At 40.3% G+C, this 25,313-nt stretch overlaps 1 protein-coding gene and 1 long non-coding RNA gene across 2 annotated transcripts in view; both read left to right on the forward strand.

The window, feature by feature from the left end:
* The first annotated feature begins 307 nt into the window (after positions 1-307).
* Positions 308-25,313, forward strand: part of LOC307015447 (VPS10 domain-containing receptor SorCS1-like) — a 259,336-nt gene continuing 234,330 nt past the window's right edge. The window contains exon 1 of the mRNA XM_079644071.1: positions 308-1,084. Coding sequence (XP_079500197.1) covers positions 452-1,084 — 633 coding nt within the window. The 5' untranslated portion in view covers positions 308-451. The remainder of the gene's footprint in view (positions 1,085-25,313) is intronic.
* LOC307015654 lies at positions 21,431-23,682 on the forward strand. The gene is made up of 3 exons (XR_013801615.1): positions 21,431-21,569; positions 22,283-22,330; positions 22,522-23,682. It is a non-coding gene; the product is annotated as an uncharacterized lncRNA (long non-coding RNA).

The raw sequence follows: 25,313 nt of genomic DNA on the forward strand, positions 1-25,313 counted from the left end.
GGTAAATTAAGCGATTTACTTCCCCTGAAGAAAGGCAGCTGATAAAATATGCTCAGGAGAAAAAATAAATACCAGTATAAGCTTCTCAAAAAAGCATGTGCCTGTGAAGAGAAATAAAAGAGCAGCAGAACAAAATGACTACATTACTGACTGCTTTAATTATAGCGGAGCATATGGTGGACTATACAAATATGGAGAAAGTCAGTCCAACATATCCTCCATCTCTCAAACCTCAGCTCCTCCCCTATTCGTGCGGGGCTTCATTTGATCAAATCCTTCAACTTGGACCACTTTTTTTTTACACAACACTGCATTTGAGCACCGCCACAACTTGCAGCAGCACTTCCTCTTTCCACATCCGAGTGGCCATTTACTCCCATACAGGCAGGAGAGAAGAGTGGAGGATAAAAAGGACTTCTTACATCCTCTGCATCTTTCTCTGCCGCCAGCAATGGAGAAAGAGCTCATATTTAGCCCAAAGTGGCACCTTGCGTTTTGCTTTTTGATTTTGATGATGTTCCAAGCCGCCGAAGCGGAGATAACTTGCAGGTCGTGCCAGTCTGGAAATAAGTGGCGCGCTCGGGAATTAATGCTAAAATTCGACACGAGTGAGTCCGCAACAGGATTAAAGAGAGAGGTTGTTGGACAGGGACACGGGGCAGGGAGATCTGCAAGTGCGGAAAGTGTGCGGCTCCCCTGCGCAGCTGGCTCCGTTGAATGCGCTCCAGCTCCGGGGGAACACACGGAGCCGAGACGGAATATAGACGCAAAAAACAAAAATGTTGAGAGCGAGAAAATGAAAGTTTCCAATGTCAAAACGAGTCAGGAGAGCAGCCCGGGTTTGACTTTTAGCAGAAAGCGCGCCAGGAGGAGCAGTGATGACGGGGAGGAAATTACATCCCCAGCCCAGAGTCAGGACCCGGGACAGGGCGCGCGCAGAGTTCCGCGCTGGAGCGGAGAGGACCGGAGAGGAGCCGGCGCTCCGAGGCACGACGAGCTGAAAGTTGACAGCACAACGTTCGCCTTGACCGGGGACTCCTCTCACAACCAGGCTATGGTGCACTGGTCCGGCCAGAACAGCAGTGTAAGTGACTTATTCCACTCTAAGCATCACTGGACACAATCCCCCCAGTTCATGTGCGCTTATGTTTGTCCGTCAGGTGGGCACGAGCCACCTCAGGAGAGAGTAATCTGTGTCTGATGGGGAAAATGTGTGTGTGAGAAAGAGAGAGTCCACACTAATTGTTATCATCATTTGTCTAACACTAAACATGTATTTTACCACATGTGAGGAAAAATACTTAGGTTTCAGAAAGATATTATTCCCACAAGCAATAAAGCATTTATTTTATAATGAAATCTTTATATATAGACCAATGGCTTACACATGGTTAACTATTTTACCACATGAGAGGTAAGTTTCAGAAATATATGAAGCATTTATTCTATCATGAGGCTTTTAAATATAGAGCCATGGCTTCAAAATGGCTAACTATATTCACCAGATTGAGTCATATTCTCATGTTATTATAAGCCCTATCTTTCTTGAGTGAAATGGCTTCCTCTGGGAATTTTCAGCATGGGAAATTGTAAAATGCTTCAAGTTTTTCCCCTTTAATTTCGATTTTACACATTCAAAACTATACTGGTCTGGTCATGGCTTTTATTATTTGAGTTGTAGAGAGAGACGGTGGGGGTTTAGTTTACTTCAGGAGCTTCTTCAGTGCCAGCAGCTGAACCGATGTCAGGCTGAAGCTGTTCATGTTGATCACGGAGCGTCTCTGACCACAGGGCAGGATTCTCAAGTAGCTGCAGGTTATGGGAGAGGTTAAGCAATTCCAGCCGTCCCTCCTTCCTCCTCTAAAGCCAGGTTTCCTCCGCCAAAGGGCTGAAGCACCTGCCTGCTTCCTGGCCTCTTTGCTAGAGGGTGTGAATTTCTTTCATTTAATTGCAGGAATGGGGAGATGAGGGGTTATTTTATCAGGTGCTCAGACTCAAGAGTTGTTAGCGCAGATGCAAAGAGCTGGTTGTGACATGCAATATCCTTCATCTACCAAAAGCAGAGCGGAATGTGACACACATCGTAACTTTTTTTGTCAATCAAACAGTACAACATTTAGAGATAGAGAGCAAATCCTCATGAGGTAAATATTTCCTTCACCTGAGTTCAGCTCCAACAGAGGGTTGGAACATGGATATTATTATAATGTCTGTATGTATAAAGGATAAAGACTGCAAAATATTCGAGTCGCAGGAAGAAAGATATTTGTGAAAAACTAAATATGTGTTAAAGTACCATTTTGCATTGTGGAGCTGCAAAATATCCCGTACTGATCCTCTTTAAAAATCACACCATGATGATATTCATATATTTTGACAATGATAATGAGGGCAATGATGCTAAAATGATCAAAATCAAAGAAGCTTTATTGGCAAAAAGACAATATTGCCAAAGCACATTGTACAAGGTGGTACAACAGAAAACATTAAACAATCATGTTACTTCAATTAATGCAATTCAAATTCAAGGAAAGAAACATAACTGATGGAGGATATCATCATCCAAATAGAGGTTATGATTATAAAATGTGTCGTCAATCAATGCTCTTACACATTTTTCAGCCCTAGATATGATTTAAGTTTGCATTAAAGTGCATATAGTTATTTTAATTCTGATGGAATCTGTTTTTTAATTTTGGGCAACCTGTGCCTTTATTGAAGTGATGGTGAGGAAAGGGTGACTCAGAGGGGCTGATGGCAGCAAATGGTCCCAGGCCAGGTTGGACCCAGGGTCCTACATGGGTGCATGGGTTACCAGCTCTACCAATTGTATACTATAGCGTCCCAGAATCCCACTTTTGGCCCGTCTTCTTGAAGCATTAATGTGAAGCGTCTTCCCCAACAATGTTGCTGGTATTCTGCATGGTGCCATCCATGGCCCTACACATTTGATCACTTGTGGTACCTAATCCACTGCCTTTTAATGCAGCATGTTGTGCATTCTTCAGAGACAACAAGTGTTCGCTGTAGGAGGCGAAGAGAAAGCCTTTTCTTCTGTTGAATCTCATGTGATAATCTCAGCCTAAATGCATTTTGAGATTATTGCTTTTAACTTTAATTAACATGGGAAGAAGAAAGTCTGTTGGCCGTAAAGCACTGGAGCACAGTTCAAATGTATTCGTTTGCTGCGAGCGCTGATATCTCAACACTTCTCTTCTTAAAACATAATTACCACAGAGTGAGAATCAAAGGGAAGAATATGGATAAAACATTTATTTTAGCCCAGAAAATGTGCGGCCGGCCCTGTTTTTTTTCTATTTTGTTAACGTTTGTCCTCAAACAATTCTCTGTGAGTCAATGTCCTTACTGTTCCACAGCTCAATGTAACACCCACAGCACTTAGCCCTGTCTGTAACAAAGCCAATTACAGTCAAAAACATATCACCAGCTCCCATGCCCTCCACTCTGCTTCTGACTGAAACTCTATCCGTGCCTCAGGTGTTTCCAACTTGACAAACTACTGTAGCTCACGACAAAAAGTGACCTTACAGAGAGGGCAAAAAATCCTGAAAATGTCAGAGAAATGCACAATTTCCATGCTTATTTCCTTTTTCTGCCAATTTGTGTTTATGCTCCAAACAAAACAGTCATTAATATTGAGCAGCTCTGTTTGATTTTGTGATGGGAATAGATGCTACTTGTGTAACTATGAAACAATTTGCCCCTATTCTTTCAGTCGACACAAACAACTTACTCGAGGCGTGCGAGAATAGAGCATGCTAGAGTCGCTGCTATAAGCAGGAACAGACGTCCTCGCTCTTTACAATCTGAGCCGCTGTATAAATAAACAGATGACTCCACAACATGCCACGGAGTAAACGTGAAGAAGATAGAGATAAGGGTTTGCGGCTCTTAATATTTAACCTTAAATGCATTTACAAAGCAGATCTTTTAACCGCCCGCATTACTGGGAGCATGAATGTCACATTGCATCTGAGGGTGTAATTATGACTCATAGTAGGGAAAGATGTAGTATGAGTAAAAACACATACACACAGCAGCTGAATAGTAGAGTAGTAAATGATGGGAACATAATAAGCCAGGCATACAGATTGGAGACGTAGACACGGAGACACCGCAGGCTTCACTCAATTAGCAGCACCCTGTATTTGTGCTTGCAATATTAATTTAAATGAAAGTATAGGAGCAAAAACAAGAAAGTAAAAAAAAAAACCTTAATTCTCCAATTTCACTTTGGGGAACATTTTCAAGGGGTCAATGATCTGACCATGACTTTTAAAATAAAAAAGTATATAAGTAGCCTAAATAAAAACCAAGGAGGCAGTATGTCTGGCTATAATATATCAACCTTTATTTTAACCCTAATTCTGCCAGTAATCCCCATTATTTTAGAAAAGTAAAAGCAATCTGATCTACATTTTTTGTATGTAACTATAAGGGAACATCACTACCTTTTTTTGTTTCCTGATTACAGAATTCCGTTACATTTAATCATTTACTCGCAATGCCTGATTGTACTACATTAGCAAATGTAAAGAATGGAATGGAAAGAATGATCAATGTTCTTTTTTAACTATTCCTTTCAGGATTTACCCTGTAATTTTGGATAAAATAAATGTTTTATTGGAATCCATTTTAGGATGGTTCCTTTGCTCTGTCTACTGCTTCTGCTACTGATTTCCCTTCAGTCTCTTTAAAACCAGTTGACAGCGCTCAGAGAACTGAACGCGTTGTACTCAACTGTATAGATCTGAAAAATGGGTGTGACAAAGTACAATTATTTCATAAAAAGTACAACATCCAGCTGTTAAAGAACTACAGTCAATAGCCTAATAGAGGTGTTACTCAAGGGATAACATGTATTATGATAGCCAGAAAGGCCTGAGCGGAGACTATAATGTCATAATAATTGGAATGTTCAATGGTGGAAGAAGTCCCTTTACTTGAGTAAAAGTGTACTACAGTGTAGAAATAATCAGTTACAAGTAAAACCCTTGCATTTATTGTTTGTTACCTAACTGAAAGTACAGAATCATTAGCATCAGAATATACTCAAAGTACCACATCTAAGTAGTAATAATGCAGTACGGCAATTTTCGGAATAATAGCTTTTATATCACTGGGTTATAATAAGAGATCCATTAATGTGTAAAAAGTTGCTGAACTCAAAGTAGGGTTTGGGTTAGTATGTCAATCTGTAATCCAGTCTGGTTCAGAAAATAAAGTCACTCCTGAGCATGTCTCCCTTAAAACAAACTGGACTAAAAGACCCAACAGCAATACTGAAAACCCAAACTTCAAGACATCATTGTCATGAAAATGTTAACTTAAGTTAGGGTTAGTAATTCAATCTGCAATCCTGAATGGTCCCAAAAATCAAGTCACTATTGTGCCTGTATTTGAACACATTTTTCAAATTTACCTTTTCATCTTTTCACATCTCTCCGTTAGAATTATACATGGCCACTGTTTTCAATTCAACTCCTATCTTCAATTATGGAAACAAAGAGAAATACATCTGATCAAACAAATACCCGCTGAGTTCTTACTGGCAGATTCTGAGAAAAAGGTTGAAGTCAAAGAGCAGTCTCACCTTGGGGCCCGCTGGCATATTGCTCAGATGGATATACAATATGCACCCGGACACTGTTATTTACATTATGAAATGTCAGCCATTTAGAACCACGTTCTGTCACTCAGGTGGATTCTGGCTGTCATATCGCCCATCAGTCGTAGAAGTTTACGCTTGAGCTTTGATGGTTCCAGAAACGTTTTATTTGACATGTCCGTCTGGAACATGAGGCAAACAGAAGCATGTCAATAAGAAATAAACAGAAAACTGTTTTTGTTGGATTCCAATGCTCAGTCTGTAGGGACTTGGCATTGGAACATGAGGGTCGTTGGTTCAAATCCCACAACAAACCAAGTTAAAGTTCCCTTGAGCTATGCACTAGCCCCCAGCACTGCTCCCCGGGTCTCCCATTTCTCCCAATATCGGTTAAATGGAGTCTAAATCTCACTATGTGCCGTGAACATGTCCATGATGATTAAAGAGGAAATCATCCGAATCCTCCATTTCAATTTAATATATCAAAAGATTTTCTCCAAAATGAATGAACAGTCTCTCATACGGTGCTCTTTGAAGCGTTGTGAGAAACAGACTCACATCTGCCGTCTCACACCAACTCTCGAGGTGTTGAGGAGATCTATTTCAGGTTGTGTATGCGTTTTGATAGCCATGGCAACGCCCAATTTACTGCAAACTAAGTATTCATTTTACAAAAGTTGCATATCTCCTCTGTAGTGGAGTTCTCTCCACACCATCAAGCCTTCATGATCTGCTCATTTCCAAACACCTGAGGGCTGTTAATGCCACGTGGAGTCGTAGGACGAGTTATAAATCAAACACAATCACAACCTGCTCATCCAAGATGGCAGGAATCAGATGTGTCATTTGGAACAGACATATGCTCAACTGACAATCGGGGAAAGTGGTTTCTGCTGAAACACATGGATTATTTCTACTTATGTTGATGCAGCCCCTCCAGAGAAAGATATTTTCTATATTATGGTATGTAAGACTTGAGTGGAGGGTTACAGAGTAAATGATCTGCAAAATCGTTTGGCATTGTACTTGACTATTAGTTGTTGAGAGGAAAGACTTTTATTTAAACAGTTATTTGGGCCTGTCACTTTCAGAACTTTTTTCAGGAGGGAAGAAACCAGCAGGTGTGTTTTTGTTGAAATAGAATTTTATGAATACTATCGTTAGGCCTGTCGCGATAATCAATAAATTAACTTATCGTACTATAAATGAGCTGGGCGCTGTGTCGCATTTGATTTAAAAAGGTAGCAACAAAAGGTAGCAATATGACCAACTTTAAACTGCATCTGAAACACAACCACCCCATTCCGTTTTCCCAGCTGGGAGCAGGCAGCTGGAGATGGAGAGCCCCCACCTTCCCAACAGTTTACAATCAAATATGCATTTGCCCGACAATGCAAACATATTGGTGTTCCTTGCTCGAGAACTTTGAAATACTGATTTGGATATGGCCTGTTGAGGCATAGGGTCTTTGTATGGACAGTGGACTGTACACTTGACTGCTATTTTAAGGAGTTTTTTTTGCTTGTGAGACAATGTGTGCTCATATGTATTTATATGTGAGAGAGAAAGCTCTGTTTTCCAGCCTGAGTCTATCTAATTGATTGTTTTGGTTGTGTGTGATTTAATTAATTTGTTATAATTTAATTTGTTTTATTTATTATATATAATTTATATATTTCAATATTATTTCACATTTCATTTGCAATGTTGGATGTTCAATTAAAAGTTCTGTTTGAAAGGATGTACTTGAATTATTATTTTATATTATCATTATATCAGTGGTCTAAAATGGTCTTAGAACAGTGCCGACAAGATTATTGTTTATCGCAATCATTTTTGGAAAAATGTATCGTCCAACAAAATTAATTATCGTGACAGGCCTAACTATCGTACCACAAACACTTTGTAGATTATGTTTTCAGTTGTTTAAATATGCTTAATGAGTCACGTATTGATGAAAACAGTCACACATTTTGGATGCAAGTGATTGGGTGTATTTATTTTAGACGTACAATACTCAGTTTATATGCTTAAACTTCTGTCTCTCCCTTTTTAAATAATTGAGAAAAAAACTGAAATCTAAATCTTAACAAAGATTAGTTATTTTAATTATAGGTAAAAGGTTTACTATACACTCTTGAGCCCCCAATATGTTCATGTGGGGCTTAGATTTGGTCAAATTCTATCCATTTACCTGACAAGGACTTTATTTGAAAGTTCTGCGTCTCTTATGCTTTTCTTTTCTTAAATCTGTTCTCCCTCTTGTTCCTTTCTCTACGCTCACATGCACCTCCTTGTGTCCTGGCCACATCGTCCCGTGTAACAATTCCAATGTAAGCTTCCAAATCAGGTTGCGAACATTCCGTTGCAACACGAGCGGAGTCTAATCTATGCGGTTCAGACCTGTAACTCAACACATCCTGCTAAGAGGAGAGCATAGAGGGGGGAAAAAGCAGAATAGAAACACTGAAAAAAAATAAACATAACCATAGCCACTTTGTGGGCTAAGCGGTCCTTGGGGTACATGCCCAGGAGTGATCAAGCAGGCGGACGCTGTGATGCTTCAATAAGCAGCGTTTACTTGCCATCAGCCTGCCCGTAAACAAACTAGCTTCCCAGTTCTGCTTTCCTTTTAGAAGCTTAACATCCCATGAGAAACTGTCACAAATAAGTCATTATTCCCTTTAATTTAAAGTTATATGCCCTAAAACTATCTGTCTTTAGAGGATTCAAAGCCTCCCTATAGGCATGACAGAAATATACACTCTTTGGGGCACTCTCAGTCAAGCCTGTGAGCCTTCAGGTACACACTTTATTTAGTGCCCTTAGGTGCTTCTGAGGGAATCGTTCCTCTTGCTTTCACCTTTATGTTTCTCCCTCTTATGGTCTTTTTCAATCATGCAATGACAACATTTCCACTTGTGTAATTTTTCACCGCCCACCCACTCTGTGGCCCCTTCAATTTACAGTAAGTGGGGAGAATTTATCTTGTGCTGTACTCACATGAATTAATTCACCAGCAGCAGGGAGAACCTCATGAAGGGGACTGGAGGTTTATGAGTTACTAGTAAATTGGTTGCCTTTTTAGATCCATCTGGGGATATTAGCACACATCTTGGCATTGCATGGACAACTAGTGATGGAAAGTAGCGGTCTGAAAAAGTTTTTATCAGATTGTTTTATTCGAAAGTTAGGAAAATGTATCCTAATTAAAAAAGCTTGAAGGTGTGTGTAAAGCTGCATTCACAGGATATGCGATTTTCTCTTTGCTTATTGGGAGATGCGGTGAAAACAGGAAGTTTAGTTTTGTTTCTTGGTTACCTCCTTGCTACCTTGCGGCGCTACAAACAGCTGTCTGGTATCATGTTAATGCAGCTTTGGGGGCTTTTGCTGGTTAGATGGTATTTTGATCTAAAAAAATCCCTTTGTAGCATACTAATGCTTTGGGCGAGGCTCAATGAACATATTCTAACCTAGCCTTGTGTTAGTGCTACGTCTTTGTTTGGCTTGGATTTTACACTTTGTTGCTGTGCTTAACGGTTCAAATATTTCAAACTTTCACCTTATTTGTTGGTGTCGTTCAAATAATGCAGGACAATGAGTGGACAGTTGTGTTTGCCAACACCTGTAAGTAGGGATGGGTATCGAAAACAATTACTAAGTCAGTACCGGTTCCTGATTGGACGGTATTGGTATACCGTTAAGCCGCTGGACAAACAGTGCTGCTATCGGTATATGAATTACGCTACTTCCTTAGTTTAAACAATTCTGGTTGGTTGGGAACCCTCATCCCATGTGACGTATCCGGTTTGAGTATCACTCTGAATGGCCACTGTGAATGCCACTCGTCATCTCTCCTAACAGCGCTCTTATTATTTTGAGACTCCCAGGGGCAGACCATAGGGGCAGACGCAACATCTTGCACAGGGTTGCCAACTCTCACGCATCTGGCGTTTGACACACACTTTCACTCTTAATCTCACACTCTCACGCTGCCCAAACTATTCTTACGCCAAAAACAAGATGAACCGGCTAACGTTTTTGGTTGATTATTTACAATGTTGAGTTGACAGCTGCTCAAGCTGTCGATCCGCTCCCTCCCCACCCCCACCACTCTTAACAACGTTAACAGACAGCAGAGCAGTGGGAGCCGGTTGATCAATCCCCGACCCGTATTGCACAGATCCAGATCCAGTAGAAATGATAAAAAACTAAAAGTCTGCTGCATATTGTTATACTAGGCCAAACTAGAGTCAAAGAGTATATGAGAGTGGGATTGTTTTAATTAATATATTTGGCAGTTTGGAGTAAGTCTGTAGATGTGTCTGTGTTTTATAGGCCTCTCACAATAATTAATTTTGTTGGATACATTTTCCCGGAAATTACTGTGATAAACGATAATTATTGTCGGCACCATTGTATGACCATTTTAGACCACTGACATAATGATAATATATAATAATAACTCAAGTACATCCTTTCAAACTGCTAGTCACATCCTCATGTAAATGGCAATTTATCGAGGTCAGAAAAGTTATTGAGTTCCTTTTTATTTATCGTACGATAAGTCAATTAATTCCTTATCGCGACAGGCCTATGCACACAATAAAACAGTGGAAACAAACATGTGTTTGACTTTCATTAATGAATGAAACTTTGTGCCCTTTATAGTCTGTTTCCAATATTGTGTATTTGTATATTTTGTATATATATCCTATACGTATATGTGCTAAGGTCCCGCTACTGACACGATAGCAGTCATTTAGTGCGCATATCTGAAAATAAACCCATGATATCAAAATCTCACTCCAGCCAGGTACCCAAGGTTGGTAACCCTGATCTTGCAAGAAACAGCTTCTCAAGGCTTCTTAACATTTAACAACCTAATAAGGATACATACCCACTTAACGGGAAGAAAGCAATCTTTTCCACGTCATTGTATCAGCACAAACAACATATCACATGAAAGCTGAGATTCCACAGATTCCATTGGTATACGTCTCATCATTGTACGACCAAAACTCACTGAACTAGCAGCCAGGAAAGAGCAAGAAAACAACTTCACTTTACGTAGCCATGATGATAATGATGTCTTACCTTTGCTGTTTTGTGATCAAAAGTTGTGTTCAAGGGCATAAAAATGGTTAATCCAACGTCTCTGTATAATTTAAAAATTATTACTGATAATCCATCATTACCATTATAAATAATAAACGCAATAAACGGATTATGATGGTTAGCCGACCGGAGCATCCGGTTTAGGAGGTGCGCACGCAGCGTCTCGTTTTAACTGAATAATGGTCATGTTTACATGGATTTATGAACTGCCGCCCCCCTCTTCCAGAGACAAACTGTCAAACACACTCAGACCTGCTTGGTCAACCCAGTCTCACTGCATTTTGTGTTATAGTCATGACATTTAATCTATTTATTCGTGTTCACCAACACGATTTTCCCCTTTTTTCGTGTCACACAGAACCATTTTAAAAGCAATGTATTTCTATTGGTAGTACGTTTCGTGCATGCACCACGTATTTTTTGAAAGTTCGAAAGCTGTGGGGTTCATAAAAACATGTTCTTACTCAATGTCAAGTCACGATTATTATTTTAATTTTAAATTGTATAATGCCAGACTTTTTTTGCCCTCAGAGCCTCAGAATACTGAAATCTGTATTTTTTTAACTCTTTTTTTCCTTCCAATTTGTTATTCTTTTCTAAATAACCCACTGTTATTTACTCCTTGTTTTTATTTGTTTAATTCTATAATCTCTGGCTTTTTTGCCGTTCCTCAGGAACTGAATTTCAAAATAAAGTCACCGGAAACCAACGTAGGCCTATAAGGGACATTTTGAGCATCGTTGCGATACACACCCACTGAACTGATTACCCAAGATCCTCAGCTATGGTTTAAGCCCGGTGATTGGATGTTTTAGCCGCAAAGCACGTTGGGATATGGTGTTTATGCAATATGAAATCCAAAAAACATTTTGGAGTTTAGGATGGCTGAAGACACTACACTACCCATAAGTCCCTTTGCTTTATTGCCATTATTTTTTCTGTTTTGCACATCCTCCTATTAATATCTTTGTACATCCGGCACTAAACTGTTTTATTCTAGAGATCACTTACAGTATCTTCTTGATTTTTTATATTCTATATTTCTATAATTGATCTTCTACTTTCCCCTAATTTTGTATGTAAATATAACATATTCAACAAAAAATTCAATAACATGCTTCAACCACAAGGCGGTGCAGATTAAAAAACGGTCAAGTTTAAAGTGTTAACACAATCAATTATCCTTTCCAGTATAAGTTTCCAGCTTAGTTCATGACGGATGTATTTTGTTATCCACACACATATATTTTTGATATTTGAACCTACACCTGCAACAGTCAATGACAGGCAACTGCTGAGGAGTTGGAAGATCTGAAGATGTTACAAATAAGGTACACACAGCATACAATACCATAATAACTTTGTATTATTAGTGTAGGACACTTATGTATAACATCTGAAGATGTGTAGTTGTATTCATGTTTTCACATAATTTTACAGGATATTGCTATATTATTTCACATATTGTAGTTCTATATATTAATATCTGATTTGTAAAACATCATAGACAGAAAGGTATATCCGTCATTTAATGGTAAGCTATTGAAATTCTGAATGTGTCTTTCATCACCCAAAACCCCTGACTATTTACATTCTTATATTCAGAGAAAATCAGTAATATCTTTAAAAACTACAAGTCCCTGTCTATCAGCTATGCACCGTTATGGTGTAAATGTAACCTATCTACTAATTGGATCAAATATAAAAGTAAGCCGAATTAATGTTGATACTGCTAGGAGACGTATTATTGAAGAGAAATTGAAGATGTTTTTCAATTGCTGATATATTTATGATCCATAAATCAGGGCTCTATAAATAAAGAACTACGGCCGATATGTAATATTTAATGCAGCCGAACCGTCTATTACAATTCCATTATGTGATGACTTCCAAAGAGAAAAGCAAGAACACTCGGAATAAAGTTTTTTTTAAAAATGTTTTCGGATATCATATCGCATTAACATCATATCCCAACATGCATTGCGGCTAAAACATCCAATCATCGAGCTTCAAGCTGAGGATCTTGGGTAATCTGTTGGGTGGTTGGTTTGTGGTGTGTATCGCTCGAAATGTCCCTTATAGGCCTACGTCTGTTTCCGGTGACTTTATTTACGGCTGAAAAGCATGCTAAAAAGCCCAAGATTATAGAATTAAACAAATAAATAAAAACAAGGATAATTGTGTGTTATTGTTGAGAAAATAACAGTGTGTTATTTAGAAAAGAATAACAAATTAGAAGGAAAAAAAGATTTTCAAAAATACAGATTTCAGCATCCTGAGGCTCTCAGCCCCATTTATATAATAGCTAAGGCAGATGTGTAATATTTAATGCAGCCGAACCGTGTATTACAATGCAGTTATGTGATGACTTTCAAAGAGAAAAGCAAGCACACTCGGACCGACTAGAATAACAAAAACCTCCAAGACTATGATATATTTAGATACTAGAGCTTTATTGAGTAGGTGTAACTGTGTTAAGGGTTAAACTCATAACTTTATAACTTAGGGTTTAATGTAATTGTAAAACCGAAAAGACAATAACAACTCAGGAGGGAGCCAGTCTCGATTGAGGCCCATCAGCTCTGATCTGTGGCCATTTCCACCCAGAAACTGTATTTAAGTCTCATCCTGGTCACTGACCTGCCAGTGTGCAACTCGATTTTGACAGGATAACAACTGGTGACTTCTAGAATTGTGTGAGTAACATACTGTTTTTAGACTTCTCTGTTTCAGTGTGTGTGCTCTGTATAAATGCTCTGTAGTTGATCTGATTGAAATTGTGATTTTAAATCTCAAAACCGCTACAGTATCTGTCAGGCAGAAACTTGGGACAACTCATTTGACAGAAACCTTAAAACTGAACTAATTGACTGCCAGGGTTAACTTTGATTTAAAGATTTGTAGAATATTAAGAGCTATATTGACTAGGTGTAACTGTATTAAGGGTTAAACTCATAACTTTATAAATTAGGGTTTAATGTAATTGTAAAACCATTGTGCCACTGAAAAGACAATAACAACTCAGGAGGGAGCCAGTCTAGATTTCCTTTTGAGGGCCACCAGCTTCAAAGAGTTAACTAATTAAAGGGGGGTGGCCCCACAGCTGTGAGAACTCAGCAATCAGGTGTCCATTTTAGGTAGCACTTTCCTGGAGCGTCAGCCGAAGACTGACAAAGACATTAGAGTCCTGTTGGAGTCAAAGACTGACAAACACAAAGGAGTCCTGTTGGAGTCACGAGGGAGGCAAAGAGGAGGCAAATCCTACTTTGATTGAGATAAGTATTGCTGGTGTTTTATTGTCTTTTGTTTTTTAGCCCCTCATGCTATAATCGTGTGTATTTTCTCCATTCCTGTTCATGTGTCTTCTCGCAATTATCACTGGCCCCGTGTATCTCCTAATCAACATTACCGGCCTGCTCTCGTCTATCCCACATGCTCCACTGAGATCCAACATCTAGTTTCAGGGGGCCTGTGGAACTGCCAGTCAGCTGTTCTCAAGGCTGACTTCATCTCTGGCTACGCTTCCCTGCAGTCTCTGGATTTCCTTGCTCTCACTGAGACCTGGATTACTCCATCCAACACATCCACCCCAGCAGCTCTCTCCACAGCATATTCCTTCTCCCATACACCCAGACCCACTGGCAGAGGAGGTGGCACTGGTCTCCTGCTCTCTCCGAAATGGAGCTTTTCCCTCTTCAAGCTACCTAACTTCACTCCTTCCACCTTTGAATTCCATGCCGTCACGTCACAGTAACCCATCCTATACAATTAACCATTGTTGTTCTCTACCGTCCACCAGGCGCCTTGGGGGACTTCTTGGGGGAATTAGATAATCTCCTCTCACACACATCCCTGAAACTGGCCCTCCCGCTGTACTTCTCGGAGACTTCAACCTCCAGAGAGGGAAGATATCTGAACTAACATCTCTGTTAACCACCTTTGCCTTCTCACTGTCTCCATCCCCACCAACTCATAACGCTGGCAATGTCCTTGATCTCATATTCTCAAGGAACTGCACTACTTCTAACCTCTCTGTAAACCCGCTCCACACATCCGATCACTTCTTCATTTCATTCTCTCTACCCCTTTCCAAACATAACAAACTAATCTCTTCTCATCCTGCACCTGTCCGCCGTAACCTCCGTTCCCTCTCCCCCTCTACCTTTGCCTCATCGGTGCTCTCAGCCCTCCCTTCCTCTGACTCGTTCCAACTCCTGCCTCCAAACTCTGCTGCAGAAACTCTCCTCTCTACTCTCTCATCCTCTCTGGACTCTCTCTGTCCTCTCACATCTCGGCAGGCTCGTCAGTCCCCTCCTGCTCCCTGGCTAAATGACGCAGTGCGTGCTAATAGAACCATCCTTCGGACAGCGAAGCGGAAATGGTGGAAATCCAAACATCATGACGACCTCCTAACCTACCAGGCTCTCCTCTCCTCTTTCTCTGCTTTGATCTCTCAGGCAAAAAGCACTTTCTTTCAAGATAAGATCCAATCTTCCTATTCCAATCCCAAAAAAATATTTTCCATCTTCTCCACCCTCTTGGACCCCCCCAAAGCCCCTCCCCCCTCCTCCCTTCTGTCAAGCGACTTTGTTAAACACTTTGAAAAAAAGGTTGATGATATTCGCTCTTCTTTTTCCGACTCACCTTTACTCACTGCTGGGTCACCAGAGTCACCTTTCACCCACACACTGACCTCCTTCTCCCCTCTCTCTCCAAGTGAGGTTCTTACCCTCATTACCTCTGCCCGTCCTACCACCTGTCCTCTGGACCCTATCCCCTCAAACCTCCTTCAGACTATCGCTTCTGATATTCTACTGTTTCTCACCCATTTCATCAACACTTCTCTAACTTCTGGTCACTTTCCAAACACTCTCAAGGAGGCAAGAGTAAACCCTCTCCTAAAGAAACCCACTCTCAACCCGTCCGATGTTATAAACTACAGGCCTGTCACTCTCCTCCCGTTCCTGTCTAAAGCACTTGAACGCACTGTCTTTAAACAACTCTCCTGTTATCTCCATCAGAACAACCTTCTGGATCCCCACCAGTCTGGTTTCAAAGCAGGTCACTCAACAGAAACTGCCCTCCTTGCTGTCTCTGAGGAACTGCTAAAGCAGCCCCCCTCTCCTCTGTCCTCATCCTTCTGGACCTGTCTGTTGCACTCAAAACGGCGAATCATCAGATCCTCCTTCACACTCTCCAAGAGCTTGGAGTTTCAGGCTCTGCACTTTCCCTCCTCACCTCATACCTCAAAGACCGTACCTACAGGGTAACTTGGAGAGGGTCAGAGTCCGACCCTTGTCAATTAACTACAGGGGTCCCTCAGGGCTCTGTTCTTGGTCCCCTCCTCTTCTCCCTGTACACAAACTCGCTCAGATCAGTCATTAGCCCGCATGGTTTCTTATACCATTGCTACGCTGACGACACCCAATTAATTCTGTCCTTTCCCCGCTCAGAGACCCAGGTCGTTGCACGCATCTCTGCTTGTCTAGCGGACATATCGCAGTGGATGTCTGCTCACCACCTCAAGCTCAACCTTGACAAGACTGAACTGCTTTTCCTTCCGGGAAAAGATTGTCCCACTCTTGACCTAACAATCAACATCGGCACCTCTATTGTTTCCTCAGACTGCAAGGAATCTGGGTGTGACCCTAGATAACAAACTGTCCTTCACTGCAAACATCGCTGCTACAACCCGCTGCTGCAGATACACGCTTTACAACATCAGGAGGATACGTCCCCAGCTGACCCAGAAAGTGACGCAGGTTCTGGCCCAGGCTCTCGTCATCTCACGCCTAGACTACTGCAACTCCCTCCTGGCTGGTCTACCTGCATGTGCCATCCGACCTCTGCAGCTCATCCAGAATGCAGCGGCTCGCCTGGTCTTCAACCATCCTAAATCTTCCCACACCACGCCGCTCCTCCGCTCCCTTCACTGGCTTCCGGTAACTGCTAGAATCAACTTCAAGACACTGGTAGCTGCGTACCATGCTGCACATGGATCTGGCCCTTCCTAAATCCAGGACATGGTTAAACTGTACACCCCAGCACTTGCACTCCGCTCTGCATCAGCCAAACAGCTTGCTGCACCCACACTGCAAGGGGGACCCAAGTTCCAATCAGCAAAAACACGTGGGTTTTCTATCCTGGCTCCAAAATGGTGGAATGAGCTCCCCATTGACATCAGGACAGCAGATAGCTTGCACATCTTCCAGCGCAGACTGAAAACTCATCTCTTTCGACTCCACTTCGACCAATAGAATTACTAACAAAGCACTTATATACTAATAAAGGACTGGCTTATATAAAGCCAGTTGAGTAGCACTTGAAATGTTTTAGCTCTATGCAACCTGATGTACTTATGATTCTGTTTTCTTCAGGTTTGTATCTTGTTGGTCGAACGCACTTATTGTAAGTCGCTTTGGATAAAAGCGTCAGCTAAATGCAATGTAATTTAGTATTTACTAAAAAAGCTGACAGAATTAAAACATACAACTTCCTGAATGGTCTTTCTGTCCATAATCTTGTTCTTTTTGCCAGGAAACTCAAGGAAAAAGGTTCATTGCCACACCTAAATCCCCTGCCTTGGGTTCACACTTCATCCCCAAAAACCTGCAACAACATTTTATGGATGCAGTGAAAATGGTTAATTGGGGGACACTCTGTCCTCTGAAGATATTGGTGAAAACAGTGAACTGTTTATATCTCAAATGAATGAGACAATGTCTTCCTTGTCAAGGAGAAGGTGCCTTAGGGACAGGAAGGCACATCTTCCCTGGCTGAATCTACAGTGCAGGAGTTTAATGAAATCTAGAGACCAACTATTAAAGCAGAGCTTGAAATCCGAACTATCCACAAGGTAACACAAACAATAAGACAGGACAAAGCAACATTTTCCTCAATATAATTGAAGGTGCGAAAGGTAACGGTAAAAAAGTTTGGCAAATCTTAAATCCACAATTAGGTAAACATACCAAAAGGGAAAATAATGTACTAGAATTGAAAATCAATGATGCTCTGATAAAAGACCCTGCAGTGTTGACCAACTTTCTATATTAGTATTTCATAAATAGTGCTCTGGACATTACAAAGCTCTTCAAGCCATCTGAGGTCTCACCTAGCCCGATTGTGGATACAGACCCTGTTTTTGACCTGGAGGAAATCACAGAAGTTAAGGTAAAACATATAACCTTAGGGTTAAGAGGTTCTAAGGCTAGGGATGCAGATGATTTAGACACCAACTTTATAAAAACACATATCAACGGTCTAATACAACCAATTACTATGTTAGTAAATTGATCTATCAGCACGAGGGAAATTCCATCATCCTCGAAGGTGGCCACGGTGACACCGATCGTTAAATCTGGGGATAAGGCAATAATGTCCAATTACAGACCAATCAGCATCCTCTCCTGTGTCTCTAAAGTAGCTGAGAAATGGGTGCCAACACTAATCACCAAACATTTAGACAAAGGTTGCGCTCCGCCCAATGCAGTTTGGTTTTCGTGCTCACCACTCCACTGAGACAGCTAACTGTGTCTTTGTGGAAAAGGTTAAATGTATGTTGGACACGAGCCCATATGTATGTGCTGTCTTCCTTGATCTCAGGAAGGCTTTTGACACTGTTGACCACCAAGTGCTCCTTACAAAGCGGCAGATTCAATACAGTGGGTGAAGTCTTCCTTATCGAACAGAAAACAGTGTGTTTTGGTCAACGGAGCCAAATCCCCCTACCTTGTGAACCCTGTTGGGGTTCCACAAGGTTCCATTATTGAACCATTACTGTTTTCTCTGTAGATTAATGACTTGTCTAATGTATGTCCTGAGTTAAATGTGCAAATGTATGCCCATGATGCGGTCATCTTTGTACATGGGAAAAACACTGAAATTATCTCATCCTGTCTCTCAAATGCTTCGGACAAGGTTCAACACTGGCTGAACAACATGTGCTTACAGTTAAATGCAAAAAAAACAGTATGCATGATGTTCAGTAAACGACCAGTCAAAATCGAAGGATCCGATGTGTTTTTAAACGGAGCAGAAATATAACTAGTCCCCACTTCAAGTATCTTGGAGTCATAATGGACTCGAACTTGACTTTTAAGAAACATATTAAGAAAGTATCCAATACCATTAAATTCAACTTGCAACATTTTAAACAAATTAGACCTTTCTTAACTGTCAATGCAGCAAAGTCATACCTCCACTGTCTGATTCCCACATTGAATACTGTTTGACAAACTGGTCGTTTGCTTGTGACACAAACCTGAAACCCATAGAACAGCTGTACAAGAGAGCTATCAAAGTGTTTGACAGAAAGCCAAATTCATACCACCACTGTACCATCCTTGAAAAACACAATTTCTTGAGATTTGACCATTTTAAGTCTTTTAAAAGTATGTGTTTTTCTTATAAATGTTTACATGGACTGGCTCCCCCTCCCTTAGTGGAATTCATCCACAAAAAACACACTGGACGCTGCACTAGGTCAGAAACCAGAGGAGATTGTGAAGCCCACCATAGATGGACCACTTTTGGACAAAATGTACTTTCCATTAGAGATGGGTGAGTCCTAATTCATCCGGATCATTAACCCGGATCCTAGTAATGAGCTGGTCGTGACGAGTCTCCCCTCTCGATTAACCCGAGTCCTTCGAGTCATACACCTGGTGACGTACAAATTAAAACTATAAATTGCGTCACTCGCTACTCTAATTACATGTAAAATCCCATTACAACGTACCCCAGTCCATCTGCCTAGCCTTTAGCAAGTAGGATAGCTGCCAGAAGTTATCGTTTGGCTCAGGGGAGTGGACGCAGATCAGTCAAACTTGTGCGGACTCTGAGTCGTGCGGACTCAGAGCCGTAACCGTAGCAGATCGAGATATCCAGGCAGACTCATCATGCACGAGTCAACAGCAGACTCAGATTCGCAAATCCTGAATCACTGAATCAAGGGAACTTCCTTAACTTCCTGCAGACTTGTGGGGACTCAGAGCCGTAACCGTATAGCAGATCTAGAGATCCAGACTTGTCATGCACGTGCATAGCCGCGGGAACTGGTAAGTCATTTTACTTAGGGGGTACGGACAAAAGTGGTGAGAGATTTCAACAACAGTAACATGAAGTTTGTCCATACGATGCAAGACTGTGGACTGAGATTCAAAATTGGCTTAAGACACTTTATATTGATTTAGCATTTAGTCCCTTTGGTCTTTTGTTTGGGCTTTTGGATGAGGACAATACACAGTTGATGAATACAATTATTATTCTGGCAAAAATACTTATTTTTTGAAGCTCAATCAAGGGGAAGCCTGAATTTAAGGTGTGTGAAAAGTAGATTAAAAACACAATTTATTTTTGAAAGGATGATTGCCACAAAGAATCAAAGGATGGCTCAACACACCATGAAATGGGAAACAATCAGCTCTAGCGAAGAGTGGGATAAAAAGGAATAATATATGCTTTTGATGATATTGGACTGTCAACCTATTTTTTGTTTTGTTTATGAAATGTTGAAGTGACCAACTGACTGTATTTTATTTATTTTTTTCTGTTTGTTTTTTTGTCTGAGATAGGAATGTCTCTTTTTGTTGTTGTAATGTTCATGTTTTGTGTCTGTAGCCTGTGCAATAAATTAAAAAAAAAATGTACACCATTCACAGCCCATGTTAAGTAATGGGTTTAATGGTGGAATGATGCTCTTGCTCTTTTGCATATCATGTATTTATTTTTTGCTATGTTTACAGATGTCATGTTCTTATATGTTGTATGTCAGGGACTACGGATGGGAATTAGCTCAAAGCTAAAATCCGGCATATTTACACTTGAAGCATTATTTGTCTAAAGTGTTCATTAATGTGTATTGTCCCTATTCAAATAAATTATTAAATGAAATGAAAGTATTATTTTCTTTTTTGAAAAATGTTTTTCGGATTTCATATTGCATAAACACCATATCCCAACATGCATTGCGGCTAACACATCCAAAATCACCGAGCTTAAACCATAGCTGAGGATCTTGGGTAATCAGTTCAGTGGGTGTGTATCGCAATGATGCTCGAAATGTCCCTTATAGGCCTACGTCTGTTTCCAGTGACTTTATTTTGAAATTCAGTTCCTGAGGAACTGCAAAAAAGCGAGAGATTATAGAATCAAACAAATACATTAGAACAAGGATAATTGTGTGTTATAGAGAACCGCAGTGACGCGTCGTAAAACCCGGAAGTAAGTTAGCATTTTTAGCACTTCCGGTTCCTTCCTCAAAAAGCAATGCATTTTTTCCATAGGGTTTTGGACAATAGCTCGAAATAAGGTCTGTGGTTGACACAAATTTAAGAGATAAATCACGTTTTGTTCTACGACATTAAATACATCAGCAGTAACCCCACTGGGGATTTTTGAAGAGTTTACGTGTCTCAAAAACGATGGTTGTTACCGAGTGGCTGAATAGGACTACAGAAATTGTCGAGGCCGTTGTACGTCATTACGCCGAACACGTAAACACTCCCGCTAAGTTTGTTTTCCCCTGTGTTCTGCTTGAAAGCAAGTACCTGCCTATCATTAGAATCTGTATTTTTGAAATTGTCGTCTTTAACACCGTAGTTTTACAAATTATAGAATAATTAATTACCAGTGTTTTCCGATTTGACTCAGCAGTTCGTTTCGTTAGCTAACGTTAGTTAAAGCTAGCGCTACTAGTTAGCTACGCAATGGTTTGTTGCTTTGCTCCGGGTTGCAGCCACAGGTCTTCGCATGAAACGTGCTTGTTCTATCGTTTCCCGGCCAATGTTTTCCAAAGGAGAGTCTGGATTTGTGCCATGAGGTAAGCTGACGTTACATTTTTGTCCATGTCACGGTGAAATGTAAATGACGGGTAGTGACTGTATCGCCGTTTTAGAGATGGCGCTGCTGAAAAGACCGCAACATAAGTAAAGATAATGAATACATCCTATTAAAACCTGTGTGGCTTATACGATAAGTCTAATTAGTACAAGCAGCATAACGTTTCACCATGTAACTAAAGATTGTAGTCCGGGAAATCAGTTTGACATATTGAACTAATAACAAATCAACTCTGGCTGGCAGAGAACTCTCTGCTCCATAGCTTCTCTTGGAGGTAAAATCACATGTACATTTTGCATTTATATTCAATTTAATATTCCATCCCTCACATACTTTTGTATATATAATAACTTATATTTGTTTTTCTTGTTATGCTGCTGCAACACAAACATTTACCAAATTGGGATCAATACAGTAATATCTTATCTTAATTAATTAAGAAATATAACTATTATAATTAGTGTAGCAGCTGACACCTATTTTCAATATGGATTAATCTACCATTTATTTCTTTAGTTCAATTTTCATCTATAAAAATGTCAATATAGTGAAAATGTTCACGAGACTTATCAAAGTGCAAGGTTATATCTTTAGATGTTTTGTTTTAGCCTATGTACTGTATGTCTTAATGCTCTTACAGTATATGTGACGGTGTGACTTCCATGAAACTAATATTGTATATCTTCCCAACAGACGAGCTGACAGGAAACCTAACACTCTAACAACCACAACATTGCAAAGGCGAGAAAATGTAAATTAAAAACAATTCACACATTTTTTATTTATTCTTCCTTGCAATGAGGTGGAGCTGACCTTGCACTTGGTGCCAGTAAGGATGTTCCTCACGCAGGCTGAATGTTTCTCCTTCCTTACTGACACAGAAGCCCTTGATTTGCAAAGCTTCACTAATTGTCATTTCCCTGGCTCCGTAGGGACACTTTACCTCCAGCACAGCGGAAGACCCTACCAGACCATCTGGAGATGCCCCCAACAATCCTGATAGGGAGAGCCACAAATCTGACTCATGGACCTGCATCTGAGTTGCAGTGGTGAATGCCCTGACGCCCTCACATTCATTCATAGTCCCCCACTGTACAGACAAAACACCATCAAGGGCCTGTTGTTGCCCTAGCACCCTGGCAATAAAGGAAGCAGTCACACGCTTTGACCTCAGGACAGCTCCAAAGTTGCTGGCAGTCAACCTTCCTTTCCTGAACAAATGCCAGTTTGGGTTGGTTCGCTGACCAGTGGTAGCCACCTGAATTGCCCTCTGTTGCTCTTCAGACAATGCCATGCTTGCCACAATTGCCTCAGGTCCCTGATGCCCAACAGATTTGATAATTTCAGGAACAGTAAGTGTTTCCAAGCTGTAGTGTTCCTCTTCTGGCTCAGGGGAGAGAAGCCAAGAAATTCCTGAAAACCTTCCCCCAAGTCTGTCCCTCAGCCAGTCACGATCTTCGGAGGTGGGCTCTCTTGTCAGCCGGTTAAATTAGTTATTGATTTCAACAGTCACATTAAAACAGTTACTAAATCAGCTTACTATCACCTAAAGAACATATCTAGGATTAAAAGACTAATGTCACAGCAGGATTTGGAAAAACGTGTCCATGCTTTTATCTTCAGTAGACTGGACTACTGCAAAAGTGTCTTCACAGATCTCACTAAAAAATCTATTAGAAAGCTTCAGCTGATTCAAAACGCCGCTGCTCGAGTCCTTACCAACACTAAGAAAGTGGATCACATCACTCCTGTCCTGAAGTCTTTACATTGGCTTCCTGTATGTCAAAGAATATATTTCAAAAATACTGCTGCTGTTTATAAAGCACTGAATGGTTTAGGACCAAAATGCATTTCTGACCTCCTGCTAAATTATGAACCATTCAGATCTCTCAGGTCTTCAGGGACTGGTCAGCTTTCTGTCCCCAGAGTCAGAACTAAACATGGTAAAGCAGCGTTCAGTTATTATGCTCCAAATATCTGGAACAAACACCCAGAAACCTGCAGGTCCGCTGCAACTCTTACTACTTTTAAATCCAGGCTGAAGACTTTTCTTTTTGTCGCTGCTTTTAATTGAACTATTCATAGTTCATAACTATTCAGACTGCACTGTAACTTTTATCCATGTGTTTTTTCTTTTAATGTTTATTTTATTAGCTTTGCTTTTTAATGACGGATTTTAAATGCCTTTTCTTAATGTCTTTCATTTTTTGTAAAGCACTTTGAATTGCCTTGTGTTGAAAAGTGATAAATAAACTTGCCTTGCCTTGCCTAATAAAGATTTCATGTGACACATACAATTGATTTGTTGATGGGAATTAATGTGAATAAATTAACTCTAGGTTAACGGTACTCTTGCTATCACTACTCACCGACACTATAAACCTTGTCCCTCATGCTAGCCCTGACAACACCGGTAAGCACACCTTCATCTAGGCTGCACTGTTACGTGTCCTGACTTGTAATGGTTCTCTCCTCTACATACACTCTTCTTGTCATCTTTGTAAAACGATGTCAGACTGGTAATTGACACAGCCATGACTTCTAGTTAAATTCAGTGTGGCTAAAATGAAAAGCTTTGTTAAAATATGCAAGCACGCGAAAGTCAAATTCAGCTTTATTGTCAAAAATTCTACATGTGTTATACATCCAGAAATATTGAAATATCGTTTCCCACAGTGTGACATGTATACATAAAACAAAACAAAAAGGGCCTAGATAAACGTGGTATACATTAAACAAAACAAAAAGGGCCTAAATAACCGGGGTATACAGTTTAAAATGTTAATATATTTAAAGTGTTCAAAGTGCAGTTTCAGTGCAAGTCAGTTGAAACGATCTTAAGTTGGCGTGACGTTGAAGTCGTGCGACCCTGCTGCTGTACTGGCTTGTAGTTCGTTTATAGCATAACGTTACCATTTCGCTTTTGGCGACTAGATTTATGATTCAAAAATTATAAAAGTAGGGTTGACATGTGGAGATTATCCGGCTGAACAAAATGTGATCCCTCTCTTAAATGTGTGTCAACCATAGACCTTATTTCGAGCTATTTTCCAAAATCCTATGGAGAATTTGCATTGGTTTTTCACGAAGGAACCGTAAGAAGTTTACTTCCGGGTTTTATGACGCGTCACTGCGGTTCTCTATTGTTGAGTAAATAACAGTGTGATTTAGAAAAGAATAACAAATTAGAAGGAAAAAAAGATTTTCAGTGTCAGTAGGTCAGTATTCTGAGGCTCTGAGCCCCATTTATTTTCCTCGCGGACGGCAAAAAAAGTCTGACATACGATTTAAAATATAAACAATAATCGTGGCTTGATATTGAGTAAAAACTTGTTTTTATGAACCCCACAGCTTCCAGTCTTCTAAGATCCGACCGGACAAAAAGATGTGGTGCAGGCACAAAACATACTACCAATGGAAATAAATTGCTTTTAAAATCGTTCTGTGTGACACGAAAAAAAGGGGAAAATCGTGTTGGTGAACACGAATCAATAGATTAAATGTCGTGACTATAACACGAAATGCTGTGAGACTGGGTTGACTTGGTATGACATTGAATTTACATTTACAATAAAATGACTGTTGTTTAATCTTCACATCTTGTAACCATGTCTATAATTTTGAGCACAAAATCATTGAAAAGTATTGATAAGAGTATCGAAAAATACCGGTATCGATAAGCAGTATCGGTATCCTAACGATACCCATCCCTACCTGTGAGTGA

This window comes from Notothenia rossii (genome assembly GCF_949606895.1).
Source record: "Notothenia rossii genome assembly, chromosome: 1".
Taxonomy (NCBI): Eukaryota; Metazoa; Chordata; class Actinopteri; order Perciformes; family Nototheniidae; genus Notothenia; species Notothenia rossii.